Genomic DNA, 27,091 nt, shown 5'->3' with positions numbered 1-27,091 from the left:
AGGGTCTGATTTTGTAGGTCTAAATTCACGTTTGGGAATACGTACTTATAACAAGTTCATTGGACGATGTGACACTGACAGCCCATGATGCACAAGGACTGCCCAGTGAGAAACACAGCCTCAGTGTTTGGGGCTGCAGTGCAGTGAGGGCTTTAGAGTTGTTTGTCACCTATCAGGAAAATAACAGCCATTATTGTTGCTATCTTTTACTGAGCACTCAATACCACGTATTATGTTATTTAATCTTTACAACCACTCCATGGGGCACATGCTAAGGACATTATGCAGATGGAGCTTGATGTGAACAGTAGCGAGGCTGAATAATTTGCTGAGGGTTGTGTAACAAGTAAATGGGAGAGTTAGGATTTGAGCCCAGCACGGTGTGTCTCCAGAGCGTGTACTCTTAACCATACCCTAAATGTCCTCTCAAGCTGCCTCGCTCCTCACCGCTCTCCACACCTCACTACCATTCATGTCCACCTGCTCAGATAAGGAAACCAGCTCTCCTTCTGAGCCCCATCCTAGGAGGCTATTGACTGAACACCTAGTGCTTTCCCTAAATGCCTAGTGCAGAATTTAGGGTTGAAAGGACCCTTAGAGAAGATTCAAGGCAGCCCTATATGGGAATCCCTTTATAATAGTGGTTCTCAACATGGGACAATTTTGCCCACCGTCGAGGGAACTCTTTGGCCAACGGAGACATTTCTGGTTGTCACAGCTGAGGGGGTGGTGCTGTTGGCATCTTGTTGTAGAAGCCAGGGTTGCTGCTAAATGTCCTACGATGCACCAGACAGCCCTCCTACAACAGAATTATCTGGCCCAAAATACCAGTAGTGCAGGCGTTAAGAAACTCTGTTCTATAACAAATTTTGACCAGCAATCACTCATCCTCTCCCTGAGCACTTCAACTTGTTTTATTCAATAAAGAGGTATCTATGCTGGCCCTGTGCTAGGTGTGGGGATACAACAGTGAAGAAGACAAGACTATGGGCCCCGCCCTCGGCATTGTGTAGTCAAGGAGAGGAGACAAGCAATTCCATTGCAACACTGTGTGATAAGAATTGTGATAAGGAGAAGGATGGGTACTGACCAGGGATGTAGAAGGAACTCCTGAGTTAAGGGGTCAAGGAAGGCTTCCCCAGAGAAAGAGAGAGGAGCGTGATCTAGACAGAAGGAACTATGTATGTCAGGGTCTGGAAGAATTAGAACACACTAGAACACAGAGTGCTAGGTGGGGAGTGGTAAAAGAGGCTGCAGAGGTAGTCAGGGACCATATCATGAAGCCTCTTGGTTTTTTTAAAACCACTTTATTGAGGTACAATTGACATACAAAAAGCTTCACATATTTACTGCATACAACTTAATGAGTTTGGAGCTAAGTATACACCTGTGAAACCATCACCACAATCTATGCCATAAACAAATCCATCCCCTCCAAAAGTTTCCTCCTGCCCTCTTTATTTCTACCATCATCATCATTATCACCACCACCATCATCATCACCTTGTGCTAAGAACTTAAGGTCTGCCCTTTTAGCAAATGTTTTAAGTGTATAATACAGTATTGTTGACTATGGGCACTATGCTGTACAGTAGCTCTTCGGGACTTATTAATCTCGTGTAACTGAAATTTTGTACCCTTTGACTAATATCTCCTGTTTCCCCCTCCCTCAAAAGCTCTTGTTGGGAAGACTTTGAAGCTGCCTCAGGGTATTCACACTTTCTGTTCCCTCTTCCTGGAACTCCCTCGCCTCCTTCAGGTCTCTTGCTCAGATGTGACTTCCTCAGAGACGTCCCCCGACCATTCTCAATAAAAAAGTCCCATCACTCTCCATCTCCTTACCCTACTTTATTTTCATAGCACTTATTGCAACATGGTTCATCCACTAGACTGTAGCTAGAAAGTAAGGAGTGTTTTTGTTCGATGTTCTATCCCAGAGCCTAGCCCACAGTGCCTGGACATCGTAGTAGGTCCTCAATAAATACTTATTGAATGAACAGACAGAAACAGATTCGATGTTTAGGAGGTAGAGCCAATAGTTCTTTGGTAAAAGACAATGTGGATAAAGGAGAGCGGGGAGACATGTGTCATATGAAGTTTCTGGTTTGATAACTGGGTGGGGGGCGGTGCCGAAGCCTGGTGTAGGAATCACAGCAGAAGGGTATTGAGCTCACGGTGATCTGAGATAAGGTACAGAAAGGAGTGTGAGCTATAGAAAGTCCTGTGAGGGGAAAGGGATGCCTGTCCAGTGGTCTGACAGTGTGAAATGCCTGGTTTCAAAGGCAACTGGGTTTGAATCCTGCTACTTATTAGCTTTGTGGCTCTGGATGATTATTTAACCTCTCTGAACCTCAGTTTCTTCATCTGCAAATTGGGGATCATAATTCCTACCTTGTGGGGTCGTTGTAGTCTAGACTGCCTGGCACAGTGCCAGGTATGTAGTAGGAGTTCTAATAATAGTAGCTATATCCTTGTTACTATAATTAGAACATCTCTGTTAAAAAGTTGTTTATTTGAGTGAGTCAAGATCTATGTCCTGTGATCTCCTGTGCTGGTCTTAGCTTGGCCGTCTGCCAACCAGAATAAATCTTCATCCATAGCCGTTTGGCTTTTTGAAGACAGTCATGTCCCCTGCAGTCCTCCCTTCTCCAGCCTAAACATCCCTCATCTTTCCTCGTGGGCTATGGTTCCTACGAATGACTCCCTCACTCTCCTGGCCACTCTCCCTTAGTCATGCTCTAGCTTGTCGCTGTCCCTCTAGAACTGGACTTGGACTTCCCATGCATGTTGAGGTCGATGCCTTGTTCCTGTTACTCACATTGTCACCCTAGATTATGACCTCAGCTGCCCAAACTCTTTGATCAAGATCTTTGATTCTTTCTTTCTCATTCCAGCCCATGCTTCCAAATTTAACACCTTCCTGCCTGTCCCTTCTTTGTAGACTTCGCCTCTGGCCTTTCTGACGTTACCTTCAGACCCACTGGATTCCTGACCAAACACCAGATCCTAATCATTCCCCTGCTCCTTCTCCAGGCCTGTACAGTCTGGTTTGGGCTCACACCCAACCAGATGCAATGATCCTGAACACCCCCAGGAGACGCTGTTTTGACCGATCCATCTCTCTCCTCCCCCATGGCCATCTCTGTTTTCCAAGAGCAAACGGCAGCACACCAGTTGATCTGCTACTTGCCGCCTCCATTGACACTTCTAATCTCACCACCGCCTCTGCTGTCTGCCGCTCTCTTCCCTCTTCGGGCCACTTTTTTTCTCCTTGTTATTCTCCGCTCTCTCCTTTGCCTGCCACTGCAGCTAAACGTCTCAGCTTCGGCTTCTCGGGAATCAAAATCCCGCCTTCTGGCCAGCGGACCAATCACGCGGTGTTGTTGGTAATCTCTCCATCTTCGGTTCAGCCCAGCTATTTTGGTCCCTGCTCGCACCCTGAGATCTTTCTCACTTTCCTCTGGGTTTACACCTTTTTCAGCACTTAAAGGGTGACAGACATCTTAGAGTTGGTTAACTGAGCTGTAAAGGTTAGAATTCTCACACGGCTGGTGATTGATTAATGGATCCAGGTGTAAAAAGATGAAAGGTAGGTCATTCTGTTTAAAACTGAATGGGGCTTTTTTTTTTTTTTTCCTTTAGTGGATTTTATCTTTTTTCAAATGGGACAATGGAGCCTCTTGCCTCATCAGGCAAAGAAGTCAAACCACAAAAGACTGAATTTCAGCAAACGGTTTTTTCAGTCCCTAATAGATACCAAGGATTGTGTTTGGTGCTTTCATGTGTATTACTCATTAAACCTTCCCAAGATGAAATCCCTTCGTTGGTACCCAGACAGTACCTCCTAGACCAACTGTTTGTTCACTCATTCATTCCTTCCTTCACTCACTCATTCATTCAGTGATTATTTATTATGCCAGGCACTGTGCTAAGTACTGTAGCAGATATAAAAATAAATATGACAGTCTCTGCTCCTTGGGAACTCAATCTAGTGGGGAAAACATATCAACCAACAGGTGTGATACACCGTGGTAGTTACGTTTAGAGCAACGTTTAGAGAAGTAAGCACTGCAGGAGTAAAGAGGGTGCCCCCTAGCTCTGCCAGGGAGAGTTAAGGAAGGTTTTCCAAAGGAGGTGACATTTCAGCTAGATTTTGAAGGACGAGTTTGCTAACATGCATAAAGAGAATGGGCTCTGTTGGCAGCAGGAACAGCCTGGAAGTGTGAAAGGGCAGGGAATGTTCTGGACTTGGGACGACTGGAGTGTAGAAGACTTCCTTCAACATCAGGAGCTTCTGCTCAGAGAAGTCAGAGGATTGCCTGGGTCACAGAGCAGGTGAATGGCAGAGACAGGGTTAAACAGCAGAAGTTGGAACTGTCTGGTCCCTAATGCATAGTCCTTAGCCTCCCACCCTGTAACACACACACACACACACACACACACACACACACACACACACATGCACTCACACACAGGTGAGGTCCAGTCTCAATGCCCTGTTCCCTGGCTTAGAGCTGTCATTTGACCAGCTCCTCCCCCTCCCATTTCCCCTCTTAGGGGTCTGCCCCTGAGCTCCCAGTGAACTTGGGAGGGAAGCAGAACCCAGAGAAGGCTGATCCATTCCAATGTTTGGCCCTGAACTAGCCACTTGCCTAAGACCTGAGTCCTTAGATCCTAACTCCTGACACTGCTGAGAACTTCGTAATGGATCCTGATTGGCTTTGAGATGCTCCTTGCTTGAGTATCCAAAAAAAGGATCTGGGTAAACCAGGTTGCCCTTTACAGAGGAAGAGCTATTTCCAATTCCCCAAAGCTTTAGAAGGCTGAAGAGAGTTTATGCCAAAAATTCCCTGTTCTCTATCTCCCACCATACCTAGTAATGAGGGCAGGAGGGAAGAAGATCCTTAAATTCCATACTAGCTTGGAGGTAGGTGCTCAAAAAATACTCGGTCGGTTGACTGGTTTGTCAGAATTATCTGTCGAAATTTCCCAGCCATTTCCCAAATGCTGTAATTCATCCTAATTGGATTTTAAGAGAACTGAGTCCACGGATAGGGAGGAATTGGATTTTAGTTTGTACCACACCTCTTTTTGGAAGGGTTTGAGGCAGTTTACAGAGTGAAGCAATGTTTTTAAGTAAGATTTTTAAGGATGAAACATAACTTGGTGGTTGGAAAGATGAAAAAAGTAATAGCTACTTCCAAGCATCACCGTGTTCAACACTTATGCTATAAATCTGACGGAAAGATTTCTGGCAGAAAGGCCAAAAATGGAAAACCACTGGGTTACCCAGTGTGCATTTTCTGAAACCAGAAAGCATGCAGAATCTCCTGTAGGGAAACCATTTTCCTCAAGCTAAAGCTTGATAGAAAGTGATTTTGTTTGGTCCCAAACAAAAAGTGACAGGGCGAAGAGAGCAATTCAAGTCAGCTGTCATCTCTCTGCATGCAGTGTTCCCAGTGCTGTGTGAGAGACGGTCATGCCCAGAGGTCACCCGAGAGCAGGTAGACTTGACTGTGACAGATGCACTACCCTCCATAGACCCACGAGGACTGGCTCTTGGTCCAGGGGGAGGGCAGGATGACTAGATTTCAAAAGGCAGGGAAGGAGTCAAAGACCATGTTTTCCACGTTGATTTTACAGAAGGTAACAGAGACACCATCCAAAGGGATAACAAACGAATCACTTTTGAGTGCTTATATGTCAGGTACATTTGATCATTTCATCTTAACAGCAATCCTGTGGAGGAAGGTCATTGTTTACATTTTACAAAGAAGGAAACTGAAGCTCAGTTTGTCCAAAGTCACACAGCTACCTGGCAAGTGGTGAAGCCGGGATTCCATCTCAGGACTGTGTGCCTCTTTCCCACTATACCGCCCTGTTTATTCAACCCAACAATTCTTCATTGAAGTTTCCGTAAAGAAAGAACGGAATGTGGCATGCTGGCTGGGAGGGGCTGAGGAATACGGTACAGGAACTTAATGCTTTGATGACATAACTGACCTGGGAATAGAAACGGGAGCTGGATGAATGGACAGGTAACTTGTCAGTTGCCCTATCATGTCCATTTCCAGATGTTTTACTTGAGCTTTTTGGCTGATCCGAGACCACAGTCAAGTCACAAGTGATTCTCTGTAAGTTGCCCACTTTGTGAACAGATAATTAATGGCAAATCATCTCTCCCCACTCCCCTCCTTTCCAATCCTCTCCACTCATCACCACACTCCTCTCCCGCAAGTTCCAGCCATTTTAAATACCGCTCAGAATGTGCCATGCATCCCAACACCTCCAGGCAATTGCACATGCTGTATCCTTCACGACTTAGCTCCACCTGGAAGCCTCCCCTGAGTTCCCCCTTGCTCCCCATCTCCACCCCTCCATGTGGATAAGACACCCCACCTTCGTTCTCCCATGGAACCCTCTACACACCTGATTTTTAGTGCTGTATTTCATGGTGGGTTTACTTGTTGGTCTGTGAGCTCCTTATTCATCGTTGTATCCCCAGAGCCGTGCACAGTGCCTAGCAGGTAGTCAGCACCCAGTAATGTTTGTTGAATGGAGACAATGATCAGCTACTTTGTCAGGCACTTCCTGGGCACCACATATAGAGAGATGAGTAAAACACAGACCCTCCCCTGGAGGAACTCAGAGTCTAATACATAAAGTAATGATTAGAGCCCAATATTGTAAGAGCTATACCATCTGTAATAGGGGATTTAGGGAGCACAGAAGAGGAAGAAAATAACAGGCTGGGGAGTGAGACAAGTCTTTCAGAGGGAGTAATTTATGGACTGAACTTTAAAATAATGAAAGATTTTTGCCAAACTTAGAAATATGCCAGGCATAGGGACTTCCCTGATGGTGCAGTGGTTAAGAATCCGCCTGCCAATGCAGGGGACACGGGTTCAAGCCCTGGTCCGGGAAGATCCCACATGCTGCGGAGCAACTAAGCCTGTGCGCCACAACTACTGAGCCCGTGCTCTAGAGCCTGAGAGCCACAACTACTGAGCCCACATGCCACAACTACTGAAGCCCACGTGCCTAGAGCCCATGCTCCACAAGAGAAGCCACTGCAATGAGAAGCACGCGCACTACAATGAAGAGTAGCCCCCGCTTGCCGCAACTAGAGAAAGCCTGCGTGCAGCAACGAAGACCAAACACAGCCATAAATAAATAAATAAAGCATTTCTAAAAACTAAATTAAATGGTTACAATGGTCAATTTTAGAAAAAAGAAATATGCCAGGCAGATGGGGGAGACATACAAAGGCATGAAAGAGATTCAAAGTTTGGGAAAGTGCAAGAAGTATTGAAATCCTGTGCCAAAATTTAGAATGAAAAACAGGTTTTGGATCTCAAACATGAAAGAGGTAAGGTTGTCACTCTGTTGTGGATGTTTGAAGACTTTATTATTCTGACTATTTTGTTTTTGGGGTTTTAAAAAATATTTACTTATTTATGTATTTGGTTGGTTGAGTCTTAGCTGTGGCAGGCAGGCTCCTTAGTTGCGGCTCATGGGCTCCTTAGCTGCAGCAGGCAGACTCCTTAGTTGTGGCACGCAAACTCTTAGTTGTGGCATGCATGTGGGATCTATTTCCCAGACCAGGGATTGAACCCGGGCCCCCTGCATTGGGAGCATGGAGCCTTAACCACTGTGCCACCAGGGAAGTCCCATGACTCTTTTGTTTTTACTCAGTCAGATGGATTTCATCACAAGGCAGTAAAGATGTGATAGCCACCTGGGATGAAATAAATAATAACTTATTTATAGTTTCTGGTCTGCCTCCTTCCCAAAATGGTTTGATTTGACTTGTAACAGATGCATCCACAATAAGACTGTTCATATAGAAACAAGAAACAAAACTATAGATGGGAAGGACATAATACAGCTTCCTAAGATCTTTTTGCTTCATTAGCTTAATTGGTGTTCAAGATAATCCTCTGAGGATGAGCAGCAGGTCCTGTGTGGTTTAGAGACCAGCGTGTAGGTGTGCTCCTTACAGGACATGCTTGCGGATTCCATAGATATGTGGATATTTTCCCCACTTTCCAATCGGTGCCACAGATATTTCCTGGTGCTGTGATTTCTTCTGATTTCTTGTTTCCATCCCTCGTGCTTGTTGGTGGAAATAATCATCTTTACTTTGCTGTCCTTCAGATTCATTGTTTGTTTGAGCTTCTTCATCCAAGCTACTTTCAGACTCTCTTGCCCTTTTAAAGTTTTTCTCCTTCTTTAAAAAAAGACTCCATGCATAAAACTTAGAAAAACACAGAAAAAAGTCCCCCAAGATACTATAACAAAGGATATTCAAATTAATTCTTTTTTCACCAAAAACAATTTTGACATTATTTTAGACTTCCAGAAAAGTTTTCAAGAATAGGACAAAGAATTCCTGAATACGTTTCACCCACATTCCCCAACTCCTAACATTTTACTACATTTGTTTTTTTTTTCTCCCTCTCTCTCCTCTCCCTCTCTTTCTCTCTATTTTTTCCCTGATTCTGTTGAAGAAAAAGTTGCAGACATTGTGCACCGTTATGTAAGCTGAAATACTTCAGCATGTATTCCCTAAAAACAAAGAATTCTCTTACATAACCATACTATTATTATGTTATGTGCGCCCTTCTAGGCTTTTTTCTATGCATATATTTGTGTACTCATATTTAAATTAAATAATACATTGTTTTGCTTATTTTGTTTATATTTATTTATAATGGCTTGCTCTTTTGGAGGGATTAGCAATAAAGACCGCAGATAATCTCATGCCTATTAATATTCTACAACATGATTCTTCAGCAGACTCTGCCTTTGGACACAATGGGTTTCTGGGTGGCACAGCGTTTTATCAGGCCAGTCTGCTTCCGAGAACAAACAGTTCTGGTGCTCTTGCATGTCTAGTCATATGTCAGTGGAAACCATGACAGGGTAGAGAGGCAGGGTGCTAGAGAGCCTGGAATGCAATTTAATCTTTATTCTGCAGCCAGTAGAGATCCAGTGAAAGTTTTATAGCAGAAGAGTCAGCCAACAAGAGCTGGGCTTTCTGGAGGTTAATTTGACAGTGTCTGCAGGAGGGAATGAAGGAGGCAGGAATCAGAGGCTGAGTCCATAAGTCCCTCCGGTGAAACGATCCCTGGTTTCAAGGGCAAATCTCTACCCAGGTAGAACAGAGCCTTCTCTCGCGTAATGCACCCTTTTCTTTTCACATGTCTTTCAGAACTGGTTAAAGTCATACGGCTATCTGCTGCCCTATGACTCACGGGCATCTGCGTTGCACTCAGGGAAGGCCTTACAGTCAGCAGTCGCCACTATGCAGCAGTTTTACGGGATCCCAGTCACCGGTGTGTTGGATCAGACAACAATCGAGTAAGATTTGCATAGGACATTGTGCCTTTGAACTTTCCAGACTTACATTTGGGTTCACATTTGTCATGGCCTCGTCTGTATACCATGCCCATCCTACCTTCCTATCTTTTACCCCTGCAGTGTCATCCTGGGAGGGAGTACCCCAAGGTGCCCTTTCCTATGTGAGCTGGGGATGTGCTCTGCCGTAAACTTGCTGTGTGACCTTGGACAAGACTCTTAACCCTTCTGGGCCTCAGTTTCCTTATCAGCCCAATAAGGGGTTTGGTTATAGATGGTCTTAAATCTCCTATGACACTAATAACTTGTGGGTCTGTGAGTCACCCCTCTGGCATTCCTGAGATGTACACATCTCACTTGATGCAGAGAACTCTAGAATAATAATGAGTTGGCACGTCTTATTCCACTATTCCCATTTATCACGTATTTGCTGAATGCCTGCGTGTGCCAGGCACTGGGCTTGGTCCTTTGATCCCTGCCCTCCAGAGGCTCCCCATTTAGTGACAGACACCATCATCTAGCTACACTGGTCTAGAACTCAGAAGGAAACACGGAGGTTCAGGGAGATACTTAGGAGGTAATGACAAGTAAGCCAAGCTACAGGGATGGTTTTATACTCAGGGAGAGGATAAAGAGGAGGGAGAGAAGAGTGCTGGGGATGGAACTCACAAAACAAGCCGAGAAGAAGCAGCCTGAGAGGTGAAGGAAGCCCAGGGTGGGGATGCCATGGCCGTGAAGGGGGATGGTCAGCAGGGTCGGCTGCCATGGTGGTCAAACAGGAGACTGAAAGGTGTCTGCTGAGTTTAGTAACAAAGAGGCTGGCCGTTGAAACCTCCGTGGAGTGGTGGCAGGAAAGTCAGATTGCGGTGGGGAGAAGGGGAGGTGAGGAGTGGAGATGACAAAGGTAGGGACAACTTTCAAGAAGCTGATCAGTGGGAGTTTCCTGGTGGCCTAATGGTTAGGATTCTGGGGAACCACTGCCGTGGCCGGGGTTCAATCCCTGGTCGGAGCTAGAGAGGGATGAATTTTTGTTTGTTTAAGATGGGAGAGAGTTGAGTATGTTATATATTTTTTTAAGGAATAGCCATGAAAGTTATTAAAGCTGTTTAAGAAAAGCCGTAGCTGCTACGAAGGCACGACCAAGAGCTGGAGTGAGTTTCCCAAGCAGTGGGGGAGGGGCAGGAGCCCCAGCTCAGGTGGAAAGAAGGAGCGGGGCTGGGGGAGGATGCGGGGAAGTCAGTGGGTGGAGAACAGGAAATCTAGCCAATTGTGGATCCAGGATCAATCCACCCCTTGGGTGAGTCACTCCTTGAGATAAGCATCTCTCTGGGCCTCATCTTGTTCATTTACAGGGGGGTGGGTGGGGGAAGTGTTGGATTTTTGACTCTAAAATTCTGGATTCCATTATTCTAAGCTTTTAAAGTTTAGTGAGTCTGGGGTTTTTTTTGTTTTGTTTTGTTTTTTGGCTGTGTCAGGTCTTAGTTGAGGCATATGGGATTTTTCATTGTGGTGCGTGGGCTCAGTAGTTGCGGTGCATGGGCTTAGTTGCCCCGCGACATGTGGGGTCTTAGTTCCCCGACCAGGGATCGAACCTGCGTCCCCTGCATTGGAAGGCAGATTCTATTTTTTTTTTAAATTAATTAATTAATTTTTTGGCTGCATTGGGTCTTCTTTGTTGCTGTGCGTGGGCTTTCTCTAGTTGTGGCGAGTGGGGACTACTCTTCGTTGCGGTGTGTGGGCTTCTCATTGTGGTGGCTTCTCTTGTTGTGGAGCACAGGGTCTAGGCACGCAGGCTTCGGTAGTTGTGGCACACAGGCTCAGTAGCTGTGGCTTGCAGGCTCTAGAGCGCAGGCTCAGTAGTTGTGGCTCACAGGCTTAGTTGCTCCGCAGCATGTGGGATCTCCCCGGACCAGGGCTCGAATCCGTGTCCCTTGCATTGGCAGGCAGATTCTTAACCACTGTGCCACCAGGGAAGTCTGAGTCTGGGGTTTTATGATACTAAAATTCTGTATGAACATTTTCTATTCCTCAGATTCTCTGATTGTGAGATTGTGAAATTCTGAGATAATACATTTGACCGCTCCTGTGATGCTGTGAGTACAGTGGACTCCTTGGCCCCGTGGCCTCACGAGCCAGCTGGTCAAAAAGAGCCTGACCGCCTTTCAAAGCGGAGGTTATTTTGAGGACTTTGTGCAGGCCTCATGGCAGCGCATCCCGGGGCAGGAGCACTGGTGTGTCTGCTGAGGCACCACCTGGCCTTGGGTTTCGCTCTGTTCCAGAAGCCGCAGGCCTGTTGGACAGGCTTCAGAGAGTGGCAGGTGGCAGCAAGAGAAGGAGGCAGAGGGAAAGATCTGAGGGAGGAAGATGGCATTCCCCACTTGCCGCTCTGCCCCCAGCTCTTTGTAGGAAGGCGGTGGAACGCTGTTTTGGAGGCTTGGGAAGGAGGAAGGTGCTCGCACTTAATCCCAGACCCTATGCGGAGGGTGATTGCGGGTAGAACTTGGAGACCTTAGTTTGGGCTCCAGCTCTGTGACCTTGGGCAATCGCTGCCTCTCTCTGGGCCTGTTTCCTCCCTGGGGGCCCTTCCAGGTCTAGTTCAGCCTCCTGGAGGTGCCTCCTGGGTCTCTTCCCAGGGACTGTCAGTGAAAGGAAGCTAGATTAGCACTTTAAAGTATTATTTTTGAGAGCCTACCTTGGGAAATGTCACACATTATTCACTCCTTCATTCATTCAACAAACATTACCCAAACTTCCTCTAACCCAAACTTGTGCTAAGCACAGAAAAGAAAAGCCCCAGATTTTGTTTCTCAAATTGCATTAATTAACGAAGTCCCAGTCCTGCCTCACAGTTTGCTATAGTTTGCAAGTTACTCGATTTATCTCTGTGCCTTTTCCCTCGTCTGTAAAATTGGGATCAATCATTTCTGATTACCTCACAGAGTTGTTTTGAGAATCAAATTTATTTTTTTAAAAAAAGAAAATGAACACTGTGAAGATTATAAGCATTTATACCAATGCATGTTATTGTTATTATTTTGTCTTTTGTTATTGATTTCCGAGTGTGGACATTCTAGGTGATGTAAAGCATACGAAATGAGTAAGACCTGGTTAAGTCCCTCAAGGGGCTTTTAATATTTGGTTAAAATAGTCTCTGTCTCCTTTTCTCTCTATTGCCAAAGGCAACTGCTTTCAACACCTGCAAATGAGGCCAGACTGTTTTTCCCCCAGCATCTCAATCTACAGTTCAGTGAGCTGGTCATTAGGGCAGCACAGAGACATGAAATGCAAGGATGGCCCTTCCAATCAGCCATGATCTTTTAAATCTCCTATCCTGGCCCCTATTTTATATCCCCAATGAAGTCCCAGGCTCACTGTTCCCTAATGCAACTTAACCTGACAACAAACAGTTATCAGGATTTACTTAGTTCCAAGCACAGGGCTAGCTTCTAAGGATACGATGATGAATACAAAACAGTTCCTGTCCTCAAAGAATTTACTATTTACTAGAGACAACAGACTAATAGATTTCAAATCACAATACAGTGTAGTTAAGTGCTGCAGATAATTACACTCCAAGTCCTACAGTTGTTCAGCCACTTTTTGAACACCTGGAGTGAAAGAGAATTTACTGTCTTCCAAGCTATGCCTTTCTACCATGGGATAGTTCTCATTCATTCATTCAACAAATCATTCTTGAACACCTTCTGAGTCAGGCACTGTGCTGGCACTGGGGATACAGGCAAGGTTCCTGTCCTTATGGAGTTAGAATCTGGTAAGAGAGACAAAGAATAAACAAAAAGCTACTATATGATGTCATTTCAGGCAATGATAAAGGATATAAAGAAAAATTAAGCAGGATAAACAGACAGAGGTGGGATGGGGAGGGGGAGATTATTTTAGAGAGGGTGGCAGGGAAGTCCTCTTGGAAAGGGTGACATTTGAGCAGAGACCTTCATGAAGTAAGGGAACAAACCGTGTGAAGAAGAAGGGCATGGCAAGCAGAGGACACAGCAAATGCAAAACCCTGAAGTTGAATGATTTTAGCATGTTCAAGGCACAGCAGGGAGGCCACTGGAGCTGGAGCAGAGTGCCTGTGGGGAAGCAGGGGGCGCCGGTGTCGTCACACGTAGGTGGGGGCTAGATCGCGGATCACGCAGGGGCTGTGGGCCAAGGTGAGGAGTTTGGGTCTTATTCTAGGTGATTGGGGAAATCATTGGAAGGTTTTAAAGCAGGGAGTGATGTGATCTAATTTCATTTACAGAGCATTTCCACACGCATTCCCTCCTTGGAGGCTCCCCACAAGCTAAGACCAGCGAGAACTAGAATTCTCATGTTGCTGATGAGGAAACTGAGGTTCCCATTGACTCAGTCGCTTGCCCGGGCTCCTATGATTAGTGATGAAGCTGGAACTAGCAAGCCCGTGTCTTCTGACTCCCAGTCTCTTATGCAGCAGCGCTTCTTCATATTCAGTTAGGAGTGAATGAAGTGATGAATCGAGCAGTCGATCATGTTCCTTTCGGGGACCCCATCAGAGCCAGGGACCCAGAGTCTAGGTTGAGCGTGCACGTTGCCATTCAGCCTGGGACCAGGGAGCTGCAGTGCCTTCCTAGAGTGTCCAGGGACCACAGTGTTGGTGTGTTTGTGTGTCCTCTCTCTGCCCAGGTGGATGAAGAAACCCCGATGTGGTGTCCCTGATCACCCGCACTTGAGCCGAAGGCGGAGAAACAAGCGCTATGCCCTGACGGGACAGAAGTGGCGGCAGAAGCATATCACCTACAGGTGCCTCAACTCCCTCTCCTCCTCCTTGGCTTTGGCTCCACCCTCACTCTGATTTTTCCTGGCCTGAGTTTCTGAGGCTCACACTGTAGGTGGGTCTGTGATCAGGGCCAGGCTCTGAGACCCCATGACTTTGTTCTCCGTGTAGCATCCAGAGGATGCTATGTCTCCAGCTTCAGGTTTATTTGGTCCTTTGGGACTCATGAGTTATGCTCTGTTCAGATTCCTAGAGTTTTTAGTTACGGAAAGTGGGGTATGTTCGGTAACTTTCACCTGGGATAAAGAACCACGGCTGAACTCATCCTCCCTACCGCTGCTTGCCAAACCCCACTCCCTCTGATCTGGATCCCTTCCCCACTTAGCCTGATTGATGGACTTCAGCCGAGATTCCCAGCACAGAGTTCCAGTTGTTTCTTAAGGAGCATAAAAAGCTGGGAACTGAATTGCAACAGTTGTCATCCCTTGACTGTCTGGGCAAAGCAGGATCAGGCTCCAAGTCAGCCCAGTGACCAAGGGCAGGGATGATGGAACCCATCGCAGCAGATGCAGACATCAGGATTCAGATGGGGTGGGGTCAGGGCCAGGCATAGGGCAGGCTCAGCTGGGCCCTGTTTGGCACCTCTCACGTCTCTGATTCCATCTCAGGTGGATCCCTGGGTTCAGGAGGAGGATCTGAGACAGAGATCCTCTGGGTTGAGCTAAGGACTCTCCTGCTCACAAGCTGTAGAGACCAGAACAGGATTTTTTCAGAAATCTGACAAGAGGAGGAAACTTAAGAAGAATCTGGGTTAGTAACTGGATAGACTTAGAGCCTCCTGAAGAGTAGAGTTAGAAGTGGCTTCTAACCCAATTCTAACCTTAACTTCTATCACGCAACCTCTCTGGGCTTCAGTTTCCTTACCTGTAGAATGGGTGAATAGTCTTTGCCCCAGGTGTTCATGGGGCAGAGCAGCCGCAATTGGTGATGCTCCATCGTGGAGAACCATGAAGTATGGATACAGTAACCTTACATAGTCAGACCTATAACTGATTCAATCACATGCCACCCTATACCAGCTTCTATGTAGACAAACAGTAGTAGTTGGTGCCAAAGAGTTTTTTACAGGATATTTCACTTAAACTCTCCACTGTTTAAGTGGTTTTTTTAAAAAAAATATTTATTTATTTAATTTATTTATTTGGTTGTGCTGGGTCTTAGCTGTGGCTCGCGGGCTCCTTAGTTGCGGCCGGTGGACTCCTTAGTTGCGGCATGTGAGCTCTTAGTTGCGACATGTGGGATCTAGTTCCCTGACCAGGGATCAAACCCGGGCCCCCTGCATTGGAAGCATGGGGTCTTAACCGCTGCACCACCAGGGAAGTCCCTGTTTAAGTGTTTTTATAAATTTTACAAATGTACCTTTTTATGTATTGGGAGAAAAACTTACAATTTAGGAAATGCCATGCACAACTTAATTTTTTTTCTACAAATTCAACACAGACTTTTTCAGAGATCAAATATAAAAACACTAAGTAAAAGGCAGGGGTGGGGACCCAGAGCCCTGCCCACCCAACCTCTTCATCAAACCCTGAGGTACCTCAGCAGAATTCTAGGCCCACGTGGCCTCTGGTGTTCCTTTTAGCTCTGCTGGTCTCTGATTCTTGGTCTGTTCCTCCCTATCAATCCTCCCCTCTCTCACCAGCATTCACAACTACACCCCAAAGGTGGGTGAGTTAGACACGCGGAAAGCTATTCGCCAGGCTTTCGATGTGTGGCAGAAGGTGACCCCGCTGACCTTTGAAGAGGTGCCCTACCATGAAATCAAAAGTGACCGGAAGGAGGCCGACATCATGATCTTCTTTGCTTCTGGCTTCCATGGCGACAGCTCCCCGTTTGATGGCGAAGGGGGATTCCTGGCTCATGCCTACTTCCCTGGCCCAGGGATTGGTGGAGACACTCACTTTGATTCAGACGAGCCATGGACATTAGGAAATGCCAACCACGATGGTAAGGTCATGAGGGGACAGGGGGTTACTTGGCTGTCAGGGAAAGAAGCCCTGAGGAAGAGCTTGGAGGATACCACAGTTGAGTTTCCTGGTTTCTAGAGCTTCTTGTCCAAGAACTAAGGCCCTAAGAGGGTGGGAACTGCGGTCTCTGATAATATTCAACAGTTGATCCATCAGGGCCAGGGCTAGGGAGATGGGTCAGATCACTTAGTAAATGGTCTAATTGGATTGAGTTAGGAGGAAAGTTTAGGCCACGAATAAGACGATAAAGTAATGGATCAGAGGCTGGAGGAAACGGTTAAAAGGCTTAAAGCTGAAAGTGGTAGGCTCTGGCCTGACTGATGAGGGCTTCAAAGGCCATGCTGTGGGAAAACATGACAGACTTTCTCCCTTATGTCAACCTCACAAGTGAATAATAGGCCCCGTAATTACTCTAGCATCCTCTCTGCAGTAATCGTAACAATACTCCTCAGGTTGCAAGAGTTCCTCATCAGTACTTACTTGCAAGGCAACTGCTTAGTAAGTAGGCAACTGTACATCATTATGCCCTTTTTTAAGATGAAGAGTTTGAGGCTCAGATGGCATAGCTGGTAGGCAGCAGTGCCAGGGCTCAAACTATAGTTCAACCACTGGCCATGTGACGAGGGGCGCATCATTCACCCTCAGTCTCCTCATCTGTCAGATGAGGGGCTGGATTAGGTGACTTCTGAAGTCCCTTCCGACTCTAATGGAACATGATGCATGTGTTCGAACATTTAAAAAAGACACAGTCTCTGCCCTTTGGAAGTCCAGAGTCGCGTCAGGGAGACAGACGTATACATAAGCCACACTGTTGCAAGGCAGACTGTACTGAAGGACGCAGCAGAAGTACCAAGAAAATGCAGTAGGACTCTGGAGGAAAGAGGGACAGAGGATTCAATTCAATTCTATTTTAGATTATAATAGATTAGAATTAGTATGTTAATATTCTAAGGCCCATGTCAAGTGTTTTCCACATACTGTATAATATGTATATGTTATTATCATCCCCATTTTACAGATAGGTAAACTGAGGTGTAGAGAAACAGTAAGTAACCTACTAAGGTCCCACAGTTGGTGAATGGGGAAATACGTTTTCGAACCCGGACATGACAATTCCAGAGCCCATACTCTTTGCTACCATGCTGTTTCCATGGCTCTCCAACTGCAGGGCACACCAGAATCACCTAGAAACCTTTTTTAAGAATTCAGATTCCAGGCTCCAGGCCCCTAACCTCTTGCTATTCTGATTCTCTGGTTCTGGGTTCAGGCCTGGGAATCTGCACATGGTCTCATAAATTCCCCAAGTGCTTCTGAGGCAGGTATCCATTACCTTGAGAAACACTGTCTTAATCCCCAGAGTTTCCCTAACTTGCCTGATCATAAGAATCAACCAGGTTCTTTTTCTAAACATGGATTCCCAGGCCCTTCCCCTGGAAATTCCAATTCTTAAGCTTAGGCAAGTTGGGGAAACACTAGGCCTTCTTTTTCCTTGGCGATGCTTCAGGCTGAGAGCAGACTTTAAAGGCCCATTTCCTCAGAGGCTGTGTCTGCTGTCTGTAGGTGGGGACTGCCTCCTTGAAAGCATTTCATATCATTGCATGGATCCGGGATCACGACTCTTGGCCTGTCTGTCAAAGGGTGGTTCAGGAGGTGATGTGGCAAAGGCTCAGCCTAGGCAAAGTTATGAAACTGCTACATTTCTCTTTGTCCCCCACCCTCTTCTTTGGTCCTCTTTCCTATCCAGCTCCATTTCCTCAGCCCAGGAGTCCTTTCCCTTATGTCTTGGATGTGTTTCCTGGCTTTCTGAACACCTATTCTTTATCTTGTTCTTATTCTTGGATCAGTGTCAACCAATGGTGGTCTGTGCTAACTGATAAAGTGTGACGAGAGGAGAACTAACATTTTTGAGCCACTGTTATGTGCCAGGCGCTGTTAGCTGATCACAGTCATAGCCCTGATAGAGATACATGAATTATTAAGGACATTCCTCCTCTACCCTGCCCTTCCCAGCTCTGGGTGTGCACTTCCCACACCTGCTCCTTGCTGGTGGAGACCTTGGACCAGTCTCAAAATCCTGAGAACTTCTGGTGGTGTGTGTGGGAAGGAGCTGGGACCTGTGGATGGGCACCATCCCGGCACCCTCTCATCTGTCCCACCCCATCCTGACGAATGACCAAGAATTCGGATAGAAATTCCAAGATAGCTAATGTCTTCTTTGGACGAGAGTCAGGACTTTGCTCTGGAAAACCAAGCATGAACTATCCAGATGCAGCTCATAACCCCAGCAATAGACTGCTAGGAACCGGAAGGCAGCCATTGCCGTAGGACGGCCTTTGGAAGGAGAGGAAAGGAACCGAGATTGATTGAGCACCTATATGTTATCTCGTTTAATTTCCACATAAACTCAGCGAGGGCGTGAGCGCAGCCTCGCGGGAATTTTTGTTTATTAGCTTTCTTCTCTATTCTAAATTTCCATTACGGAAAATTTTAAACTTACCAAGTAGGGAGAATGATAATGTGAATCCCCCCAGGCACCCATCACCCTGCTTCAGCAGTTGTCAACATTACGTCAGTGCTGTTTCATCTACCCTCCCTGACCCCCTGTATTTTTTGGTGATGTATTTTAAGGAAAATCTCAGGTCTCACCTCTAAATACTCTAGTACATACCTCTAACAGATTATCTTTAACACAACCACAAAATCATGACCAACCCGACAAAATTAACAATAATTTCTTAAAATCCAATACACAGTTTGTGTTCATTTTCCAAAATTACCTCAAAAATGTCTTTAACGGTTGTTTGCTTGTATCAGGATCCAAAGGGCATCCACACATCATTCGTCTCTTAAGTCCCTTTTCATTTACAGCAGTCACCTTGCTTCTCTTTTCTCCCTGCATTTGTTGAAGAAATTACTTATCTATTTTATAGATAGCAGTGTGTATATGTCGATCCCAATCTTCCAATTTATCCCTCGCCCCTCCTTACCCCATGGTAACCGTAAGTTTATTTTCTACATCTATAACTATGTCTGTTTTGCAGATAAGTTCATTTGTACCCTTTTTTTTAGATTCCACATATAAGCAATATCATATGATATTTGTCTTTCTCTGTCTGACTTAGGTTCACTTTTACCATGTCTCTCTTCCCCATATAGCCTGAATAGATCTACAGGCCTGACTGGATTGACTTTTATGGAGACAATGCTTCCCAGTTGGTGCTGGTCCCCCCTGTTGCATCACGTTAGGAAGCACGTGTGACACAGGCCGTCCCACTCTTAGTGACGTGAAGGTTGAGCGGTTGCTTCAGGTGTGTCAGCCTGACCCAACCACTATAAGATTCCCACAGGGGACTTTATTTTAAAAAGGTTGCCTGAGCCCTAACCGCAAACTCCTGAATCAGAATCCCCTCCACCTGTGTGTTGAAAAGGCTCTCCTGGAGAACCACTAGAATGTAAAGGGGATTCTGATTCTCCACCACTTTGGAGTCTGTGTGAAGGGCGATCTGGCCCACCACACCTTTAAGCTGATTTCGGGGAGTCTCCCAGGCACCCTGTGTCCTCATCCCTTTCCAATGGGTCAAGCAGTGAAGTCAGCAGAATTCACTAAGCTCTGCTGGGGAGGGAGCCCAGCCCTGGGGAAGGTGACAAGACGGGAAGAGTCATGGGGACCAGCCCTTCACAGGGGACAGTCCTTCTGCAGTTACTACAGTGATTCCTCCCCACCCTGGGAGCTAGACTGGGCAGGGTGGTGAGGAAAGGAAAGTTCTGAGTGGTTAAGACGTTCACACAGTAAGCGGCAGAAGAATAGAGAAGAAAGCCAACAAACAAAAATTCCCAGGAGGCTGCGCTCACGCCCTCGCTGGGTTTATGTGGAAATTAAACGAGATAATATATAGGTGCTCAATCAATCTCGGTTCCTTTGCTGTCCTTCCAAAAACCATCCTAGGGCAATGGCTGCGTTCCGGTTCCTAGCGGTCTATTGCTGGGGTTATGAACTGCGTCTGGATAGTTCATGCTTGGTTTTCCAGAGCAAAGTCCTGACTCTCATCCAAAGAAGACATTAGCTGTCTCAAACCCAGGACTCTGAATTTTTAACAATCACCCCAGTTGGTTCTGCTGCAGATGGTCCAAAGACAACACCTGGAAAAATACTGAACATTTGGCACTGTTCCATCCTGGCCTGTCCAGCACAGAGCTTTCCCTCAAGGAGCTCATAGTCCTGGGGCAGAAGAGAGTGTGTGCTCCTGGCTATGATGTAGGGTGGAAAGTGGTCAGGGCCATAAAGATGGTACAGATACACTGCTGGGAGAGTGTATAGGAGGAAGCAGTCATTGCTGGTTAGGGAAATGAAGGAAGGCTCCCTGGAGGATGTGGCATTCAGCTGAACTTTGAAGGAGTAAGGTTACTCCAGGTAGAGGGGACAGCATTGGCAAAAGAATAGAGGCAAAAGGAAATGTAACCTTTGGGAGGGTTTCAGGAGTCAATGAGATGGGACTCACCAAAGATGGAGGTCCCAAGAGAAGGAAATGAAGCAGAGACAAGATACACTGGAGTAGCCAAGTAGACTGTTGGGTGCTTGCTAGGAAGCCCAAGGACTTGAGCTCCCAGCTCAAGGGAACTCTCCCTGTTGAGGATGCTGGTCCTTCATACATAGCTTAACGTGACCTTGCTAATTAGCCGTGATAGTTCTGTGCCTGGAGGTGGAGTGAGTGCTTTCTGTACCTTGCCTCATTAATCTTCACCCCATTCTTATGATGAAGGTACCATTAATCCTTTGTTTTACAGAGGAAGAGATTTAAAATGTCACACTGCTAGGACATGGCAGAGCCGGGAGTCACGGCAGTCAGACCCCCAGGGACTGCACTTCTGACCACTCTGCTTCTCTACCTTTCACCCTGTTGGGTGGTGAAGCCCTTACCAGCCTCCTGCCCATTAAGCATGTGGGTCTTCTCCATCCTTCTGCTTTTTCTGGAGTTCTCCTGCCCCTCCCCACTCTCCTTCCATCTCCCCAGAGCAGCCCCCACTTTACAGGTCTCTCGGGATTCTGTGCAGTAGGATGCCAGCTCCCCAGCTCTCCTCTGCCTTTTGGTCCCTGGAACAAACCCACAGACCCCTTTCCTTCAAGGGCTTACTCCTGTTCTCTGCAGAGACCCAGCACAGAGGCTAACAGAGTAATAGACACAGGCTGAGGACAAAGGTTTAGAGTCTAGCCAGGTGCCCAGAGCCCTGCTCCCTGGTTCTCAGCTGAAATCCCTGTGGATGCTCCCTGAGGAAAAGCCTAGTCAGGAGACAGAGGCCCAAACAGCTTGTCCCGGGTCACAGAACGGGCCAGGAGCAGAGCCAGGACCGGACCCCAGGAAGCAGGGCTGCCTTCCATTGGCGCTAGCAGCCACCTTTGTTTGGGATGGAGCTCAGAGATGAGCTCACCCTTCCCTGCTGCCAGAGGGGCCAGGACCTGAGGAAGGAACTGGGGGCAGCCTGGCCTCCTCATGCCAGCTTGCCCTGCCCCAGCAGAAGGCCAGCCCCAGGCTCTTGGCCAAACTTCCCCTGATCTTGCCCATCCACCCTTCGCTGAAGGTACTGGTGGTGTCCGCAGAGCGGCAGGCATGCATGCGTGTGACTGAGTCCGCCCCATTGGGCTCTTCTCTCTTCCCGAGACCTTAGCCAGGAAGGCCAGACACAATCCCCAGCCTCATCTGACCCTCGTGGGGCCCTCAGCCGGACTGGGGTAGGGCAGCTTGGCCAGTGCCACTGGGGCCAGGGTGAGCACTAGGGCTCCTGACCACCTCCTGGGCTCTTGGCAGCCTCCCCTGCACTTCAAGGTGGCAGGACTGGACTGTGACATGCCTTAGGGCTGGGCAACAGAGGCAGGGCTCAAGGGACATTCAAATGCCAGAGGTTGAGGCACGCAGGAGTCTATAACTGGACATAATATGAGTCAGGACTGTTGATTCGACGGCCTGCTCAACTCCCTGCCCCTTGCATTTCTTTCCCAAAGCCAGGGCTGCTTAATCCCCCCCAAAGTCAGGCCTTGCTGTCCCAGGCCTGACCCAGAAGTTCAAGGGAGCTGGCTTTAAGAGGATCTGGTTGCTGGGACCCCAAGGGCCTTGTGCTTCCTTTCTGGTCAATGGGCTTGTTCCAGGGACCAAGCTGCTGTCTTATGCATGGTGACAGCAGCTGCCATGCAGCCTCATGCCCTCTACACATCTTATCCTATCCAGTCCTCACACAACCCTCTGAAGTAGGTATGACCTCTGCGTTGTACAAATAAGGAAATTGGGGCTCAGGGGGTAGACCTTCTGACCGAATTCACAAAGCTCACTGGGGTAGAGCTGGAAATGAACGAGACCTGTCCCATTCAGGGGCCCAGGCTCACGACCACTCTGCCGTGTTGCTGCCTCAGCTTCACCCTCGGGATCCTGTATCCCACTTTCAGTACCTGGACCTTTCGTTTTCACTCGCATTCGAATCCCTGCGTTGATCTTGGCCATAGTTCAGTCCTTTCAGGACTGAGAGCTGCTGCACGACCAAGGCTCCGCCTGCCCCTGGGTCTCTGAAGATGACCGCCAGCCTGCTGCCCCCAGGACTCCCCTCTGCCCGTCGCACCCCCTCTGCCTTGGCTCAGGCTCTTTTCATCTCTCACCGGGACCCTCATACTGGCTTCCAGACCGACCCCACTGATGATCCCCCTGCCTCTGGTCTCATCACCCTCTAATCCTTCCTCCAACTGCAGCCAGAGTGATTTCATCATGTCACCACCACCACCACCCCCGACACCAACCTGCTTAAACCCCCCACTGGCCAAGAAGCCAATCCAAATTCCTTTGCATGGCATCACAAGCCCTGCTTGCCAGCCTGGCTGACCTCATCTCCCTCCGGCCCTCCCCTCCTGCTTTGCTCCGGAGCCAAGTGGAATGAAACTGCTTGTCCCTGGACGTTGTTCATAGCATTCTCTCAGCCAGAAATGCCACCCCCGCCCCTCTTCCTCTCCTTCCCACTGAATCCATTCTGCTGACTAACTTCTTATCTTCCTAGACTCACCTTAAGCTTCACCTTCATGACGCTTTCCCTGAACATCTTCCTTCAAGCGTAAATGACTCCTTCCTCCTCGGAATCCTCACTCGACCCTTATAGACAGCTGTAGAAGCACCTGGAACACTAATTTCACTTATTCTATTTCTCTGTCGCTATCCACCACTATATGGAGAGTTCTGGAAGGCAGGGGTGTGTATGTCCCAGTGTCCGGGACAGGGCCTGGCACAAAGCTTACGCTAGGTGTTTGCTGAAGTAATGGATTGACTGACTGACTGACACCTGAGTGGGCGCCCTGGGCACCTCCCCATCTCCCCCTCCACAGGGAATGACCTCTTCCTGGTGGCTGTGCATGAGCTGGGCCACGCGCTGGGACTGGAGCACTCCAACGACCCCAGCGCCATCATGGCGCCCTTCTACCAGTACATGGAAACACACAACTTCAAGCTGCCTCAGGATGATCTCCAGGGCATCCAGAAGATCTACGGTGTGTGGCAGGGGAGCAGGGCCACCGTTCCTTCCTTGGGCTGGGCCATGACTGCCTGCCTGTCGGGGCGGGGGGTTGTGGGGAGGCCGGGGACCTGGGTCTCTGACTGCTGTCTGCAAGCCTCCTCCCCCACCCCCCTCCTTCCCTGCACACTTGGGAAACCTAGGGGAGGGTCTGAGCTGCAACTGGGAGAGACAAAAGTGAACAGAGAGCCGCCCACTCCCCCTACTCTACCCGCCTCCTCCCCTCCACACACCTCCCTCTCACCTCCTGTGGTTCCCTCTCAAGGGGTCCCACCTCTAGCCAAGAGACTCACCCATCTGCCCAAGTAACAGTGATACAAGAGGATAAGTATTATTACCAGAGCTTTTTTCTTAAACAAGAAAAAAAGACAAACTAGGCTGATATCTTGCTAAGATTTGAGGGGCCTGCTACCAGGCCACCCCATTCTCTGTTCACACCGGTGTGGGAAGTTCTTGTTCTTGTCAAGTCGGTTGAGACGGGAAGACCAGTTTATTATGGCAAACGCCATGTCCACATGGCACGGCCCCTACAGCCCCCAGGCTGTGGAGTACGGGAGGAGGGCTCCCTCTGGAGGCTCTGAGGACCTCACAGAGGAGGTCGCCCCACCCAAAGCCTGGAGGATGGGCAGGATCTCCACAGGTGAGGCAGCAGAGGACTGGATAGGTGGTGAGGACTAGGAGGTATTTTGAAAATAAAATGGACCCTATTTGCTGATAGATTAGACACAGGGGTGAGGTTTCTGGCTTTTGTAATTATGGAGCAATAGATTGACCTCTGTAGCTCAGAGATCTGGGCTGGAATATTGACCTGGGATCTTTGGTGTTCAATATGGTAGCCACTAGCCACATGTGGCTATTTAAATTTATATTAATTAGAATTAAATAAAATTAAAATTTCAGTTCTTCTGCCGCACTAATAACTAGTCGCTCATTTCAAGTGCTCGATAGCCACACATGGCTAGAGGCTTCTGTATTGGACAGTGCAGATATATAGAACATTTATGTAATCACAGAACGTTCTATGGGATGGCTTGAACAGAGGTCTTTAAAGCCATGAACCTGGAAGAGATCACTTCGGGTAGTGATTCTCAACTTGGCAGTCCATTGGAATCACCTTGGGATTTCAATTTAAAAAAATACTGATACCCAGCCTTCACCCCCAGAAATTTGGCTTTAATTGGTCTGGGGTGACTTCTGAACATCAGGGGTTTTAAAAGTTCCCCAGGTGATCCTAATATGCAGCCCAAGTTGAGAAGCACTGACCTAGGGACCAAAATAGAGAGAGAGAGACAGACAGAAAGAGAGAGAGAGAGAGAGAGAGAAGGGGAGGGGAGGGGAGAGGAGAGGACCCAGGGGCATGCCGACCTTTAGAGCCAGGTGGATGAGGAAAGGCTGCCAGCAAAGCAGGCTGAGAAGGAACAGTACACGAGGTAGGAGGAAAACCAAGAGAGTGCAGGTTCTGGAAAAGAGAGAAGAGTGTTTTAAGGAAAGTGTGTGTATGATCTTGCTACTCAAAGTGTGGGCCTCAGACCAGTAACTTTGGCATCACCTGAGAGCCTGAAGAAACACAGAATCTAAGGCCCCACCCCAGACCCTCTGAGTCACAATCTGCATTTTATCAAGATCCCTGAATGATTCATATGGACATCAAAGTTTGGGTCAAGTCATGTTGTATTTGGCAACAGGGAGGTCATTGGTGATCTTGACAGCAGTTTCATTGGGTGACGAGGCAGAGGCCATACTGGAGCAGGATAAAGAATGGGGGGAGCAGACAGAGAGGGTAGGGGACACTGAGCCTAAGAAGGGACGTGTCCTCTCTCGTTACAGGAGAGAAGAAAGAGAAGATACCAGATTTGGGGGTGGAAAGATGGGAGTTCCCATCTAATGGCTCTTTTCATGGATTTTCTCAAAGACTGGGGGAGTAAACAATGGGAGAGGGGGGACAGGAGGCTGGAGTGTGACAGGCTTGTCTCAGAGTTGCCCAGGTGATGATGAGGCAATGGCAGCAGGGGGCAGGGCATGCCTGGCCCTTCTCTAAGATGCAGCCCCTCTCTCCAGGACCCCCCGCGGAGCCCCTGGAGCCCACAAGACCCCTCCCCACACTCCCCGTCCGCAGGATCCACTCACCGTCTGAGAGGAAGCATGAGCGCCAGCCCAGGCCCCCTCGGCCGCCCCTGGGGGACCGGCCAGCCACACCGGGCGCCAAACCAAACATCTGTGACGGCAACTTCAACACGGTGGCCCTCTTCCGGGGCGAGATGTTTGTGTTTAAGGTAGGACCTAGGTGCTGCCCTCCCACTCCTTCCCCCACCACGGGGCGGGAGAGAGCTGCTGCTCTGGGATTAGGCCTGCTGTGGGGCCTGGAGGGGAGCTAGCCCAGCGGCCAGGCCATGGGGTCTCTTCCTGGTGCTGCTGGGTGAATGGACTTGTTTCCAAGAGGGAGAGGGGAAGTGGTGACCCTGCCCCTTCCCAAGGGTTAACGCTGGGGGAAAAGTGCTGGAGACCGGCCTCTGGTCTGTGACTCTGAGCAAGTCACCTCCCTCGTCTGGACCTCAGTTTCTCCATCTGAGAGCTGGGAGAGTCATTTCTCTAACGAAGGGTGTGTGCAGATCAAAGGAGTCATGGCTGTGAAGATGTTGGCTTGGAGTAGGGGCTGGCACAGCAGTGGCTGCATCTGTCTCCGGATCCTGCCAGGGCTGGTTCAGAGGAGCGCCTGACAGGAAGCTGGCCAGGCTCCGTCTTGTCCTCTTGCCTGTTCCTGTCCCTTTAGCCATGGGCTGCAGGGTGGCAGCCTGCTCAGCGTGTTGCAGTTGGGTTCTCAGGGAAGCAGGCTCTGGGACAGTGTTTGGGATGCAGGATTTTGACTATGGAGCACCTTTGGGATCCACATCTGTGAGAAGGCGGGGAGGGAAGCACAATGGGGCAGGAGAAGATAAGCAGCAACTAGACCCACTGCAGACCCGGCCACGCCCACAGCGAGTTCTGGAGCTAGAATGGCCCGTCAGAGTTGTCCCGTGTTGGGCCCCAAATGGCTGGAACTTTATTCAGTCAATGGATGAGGAGGGGCATGACCTTGGGGGAGCTCTCTGGAGCTAGGCCATCCCCAGAGAGATTGACAGTTGAAAACTGCCTGCTCACCACACTGCCTCCTGGCCACCAGCACAAGAGGCCCTCTGCTGACAGCGTGTCTCTGTCACACTGGCTGGTTGCGGAGAGCTGCCCCACTCACCTTGTGGAATTCTCCCCAGCAAGCTTTGAGCTCTGACCAAGAATCAGGCGACAGGGGTCAGCCCCAGTCCTGCTCTCACTGCATGGCTCAAGGAGAGTCACTTGGCCTTCCTTAAGACTCTGTGTATCTCAGATCTACTTAAACAGGAATTGCGAAAGTCAAAATAAGGTTTAAAAACCT

General features: G+C 48.3%; 1 protein-coding gene across 1 annotated transcript in view; it reads left to right on the top strand.

Annotated features, from left to right (window-relative positions):
- MMP24 (matrix metallopeptidase 24) overlaps nucleotides 1-27,091 on the top strand; it is a 42,574-nt gene that overhangs the window by 10,138 nt on the left and 5,345 nt on the right. The window contains exons 2-6 of the mRNA XM_068566070.1: nucleotides 9,215-9,363; nucleotides 14,023-14,139; nucleotides 15,816-16,120; nucleotides 23,498-23,659; nucleotides 25,741-25,955. Coding sequence (XP_068422171.1) covers nucleotides 9,215-9,363; nucleotides 14,023-14,139; nucleotides 15,816-16,120; nucleotides 23,498-23,659; nucleotides 25,741-25,955 — 948 coding nt within the window. The remainder of the gene's footprint in view (nucleotides 1-9,214; nucleotides 9,364-14,022; nucleotides 14,140-15,815; nucleotides 16,121-23,497; nucleotides 23,660-25,740; nucleotides 25,956-27,091) is intronic.

This window comes from Eschrichtius robustus, chromosome 16 (genome assembly GCF_028021215.1).
Source record: "Eschrichtius robustus isolate mEscRob2 chromosome 16, mEscRob2.pri, whole genome shotgun sequence".
Taxonomy (NCBI): domain Eukaryota; kingdom Metazoa; phylum Chordata; class Mammalia; order Artiodactyla; family Eschrichtiidae; genus Eschrichtius; species Eschrichtius robustus.
Note: the sequence above shows the minus strand (reverse complement) of the source record. Positions and strands in the feature narration are given on the sequence as shown.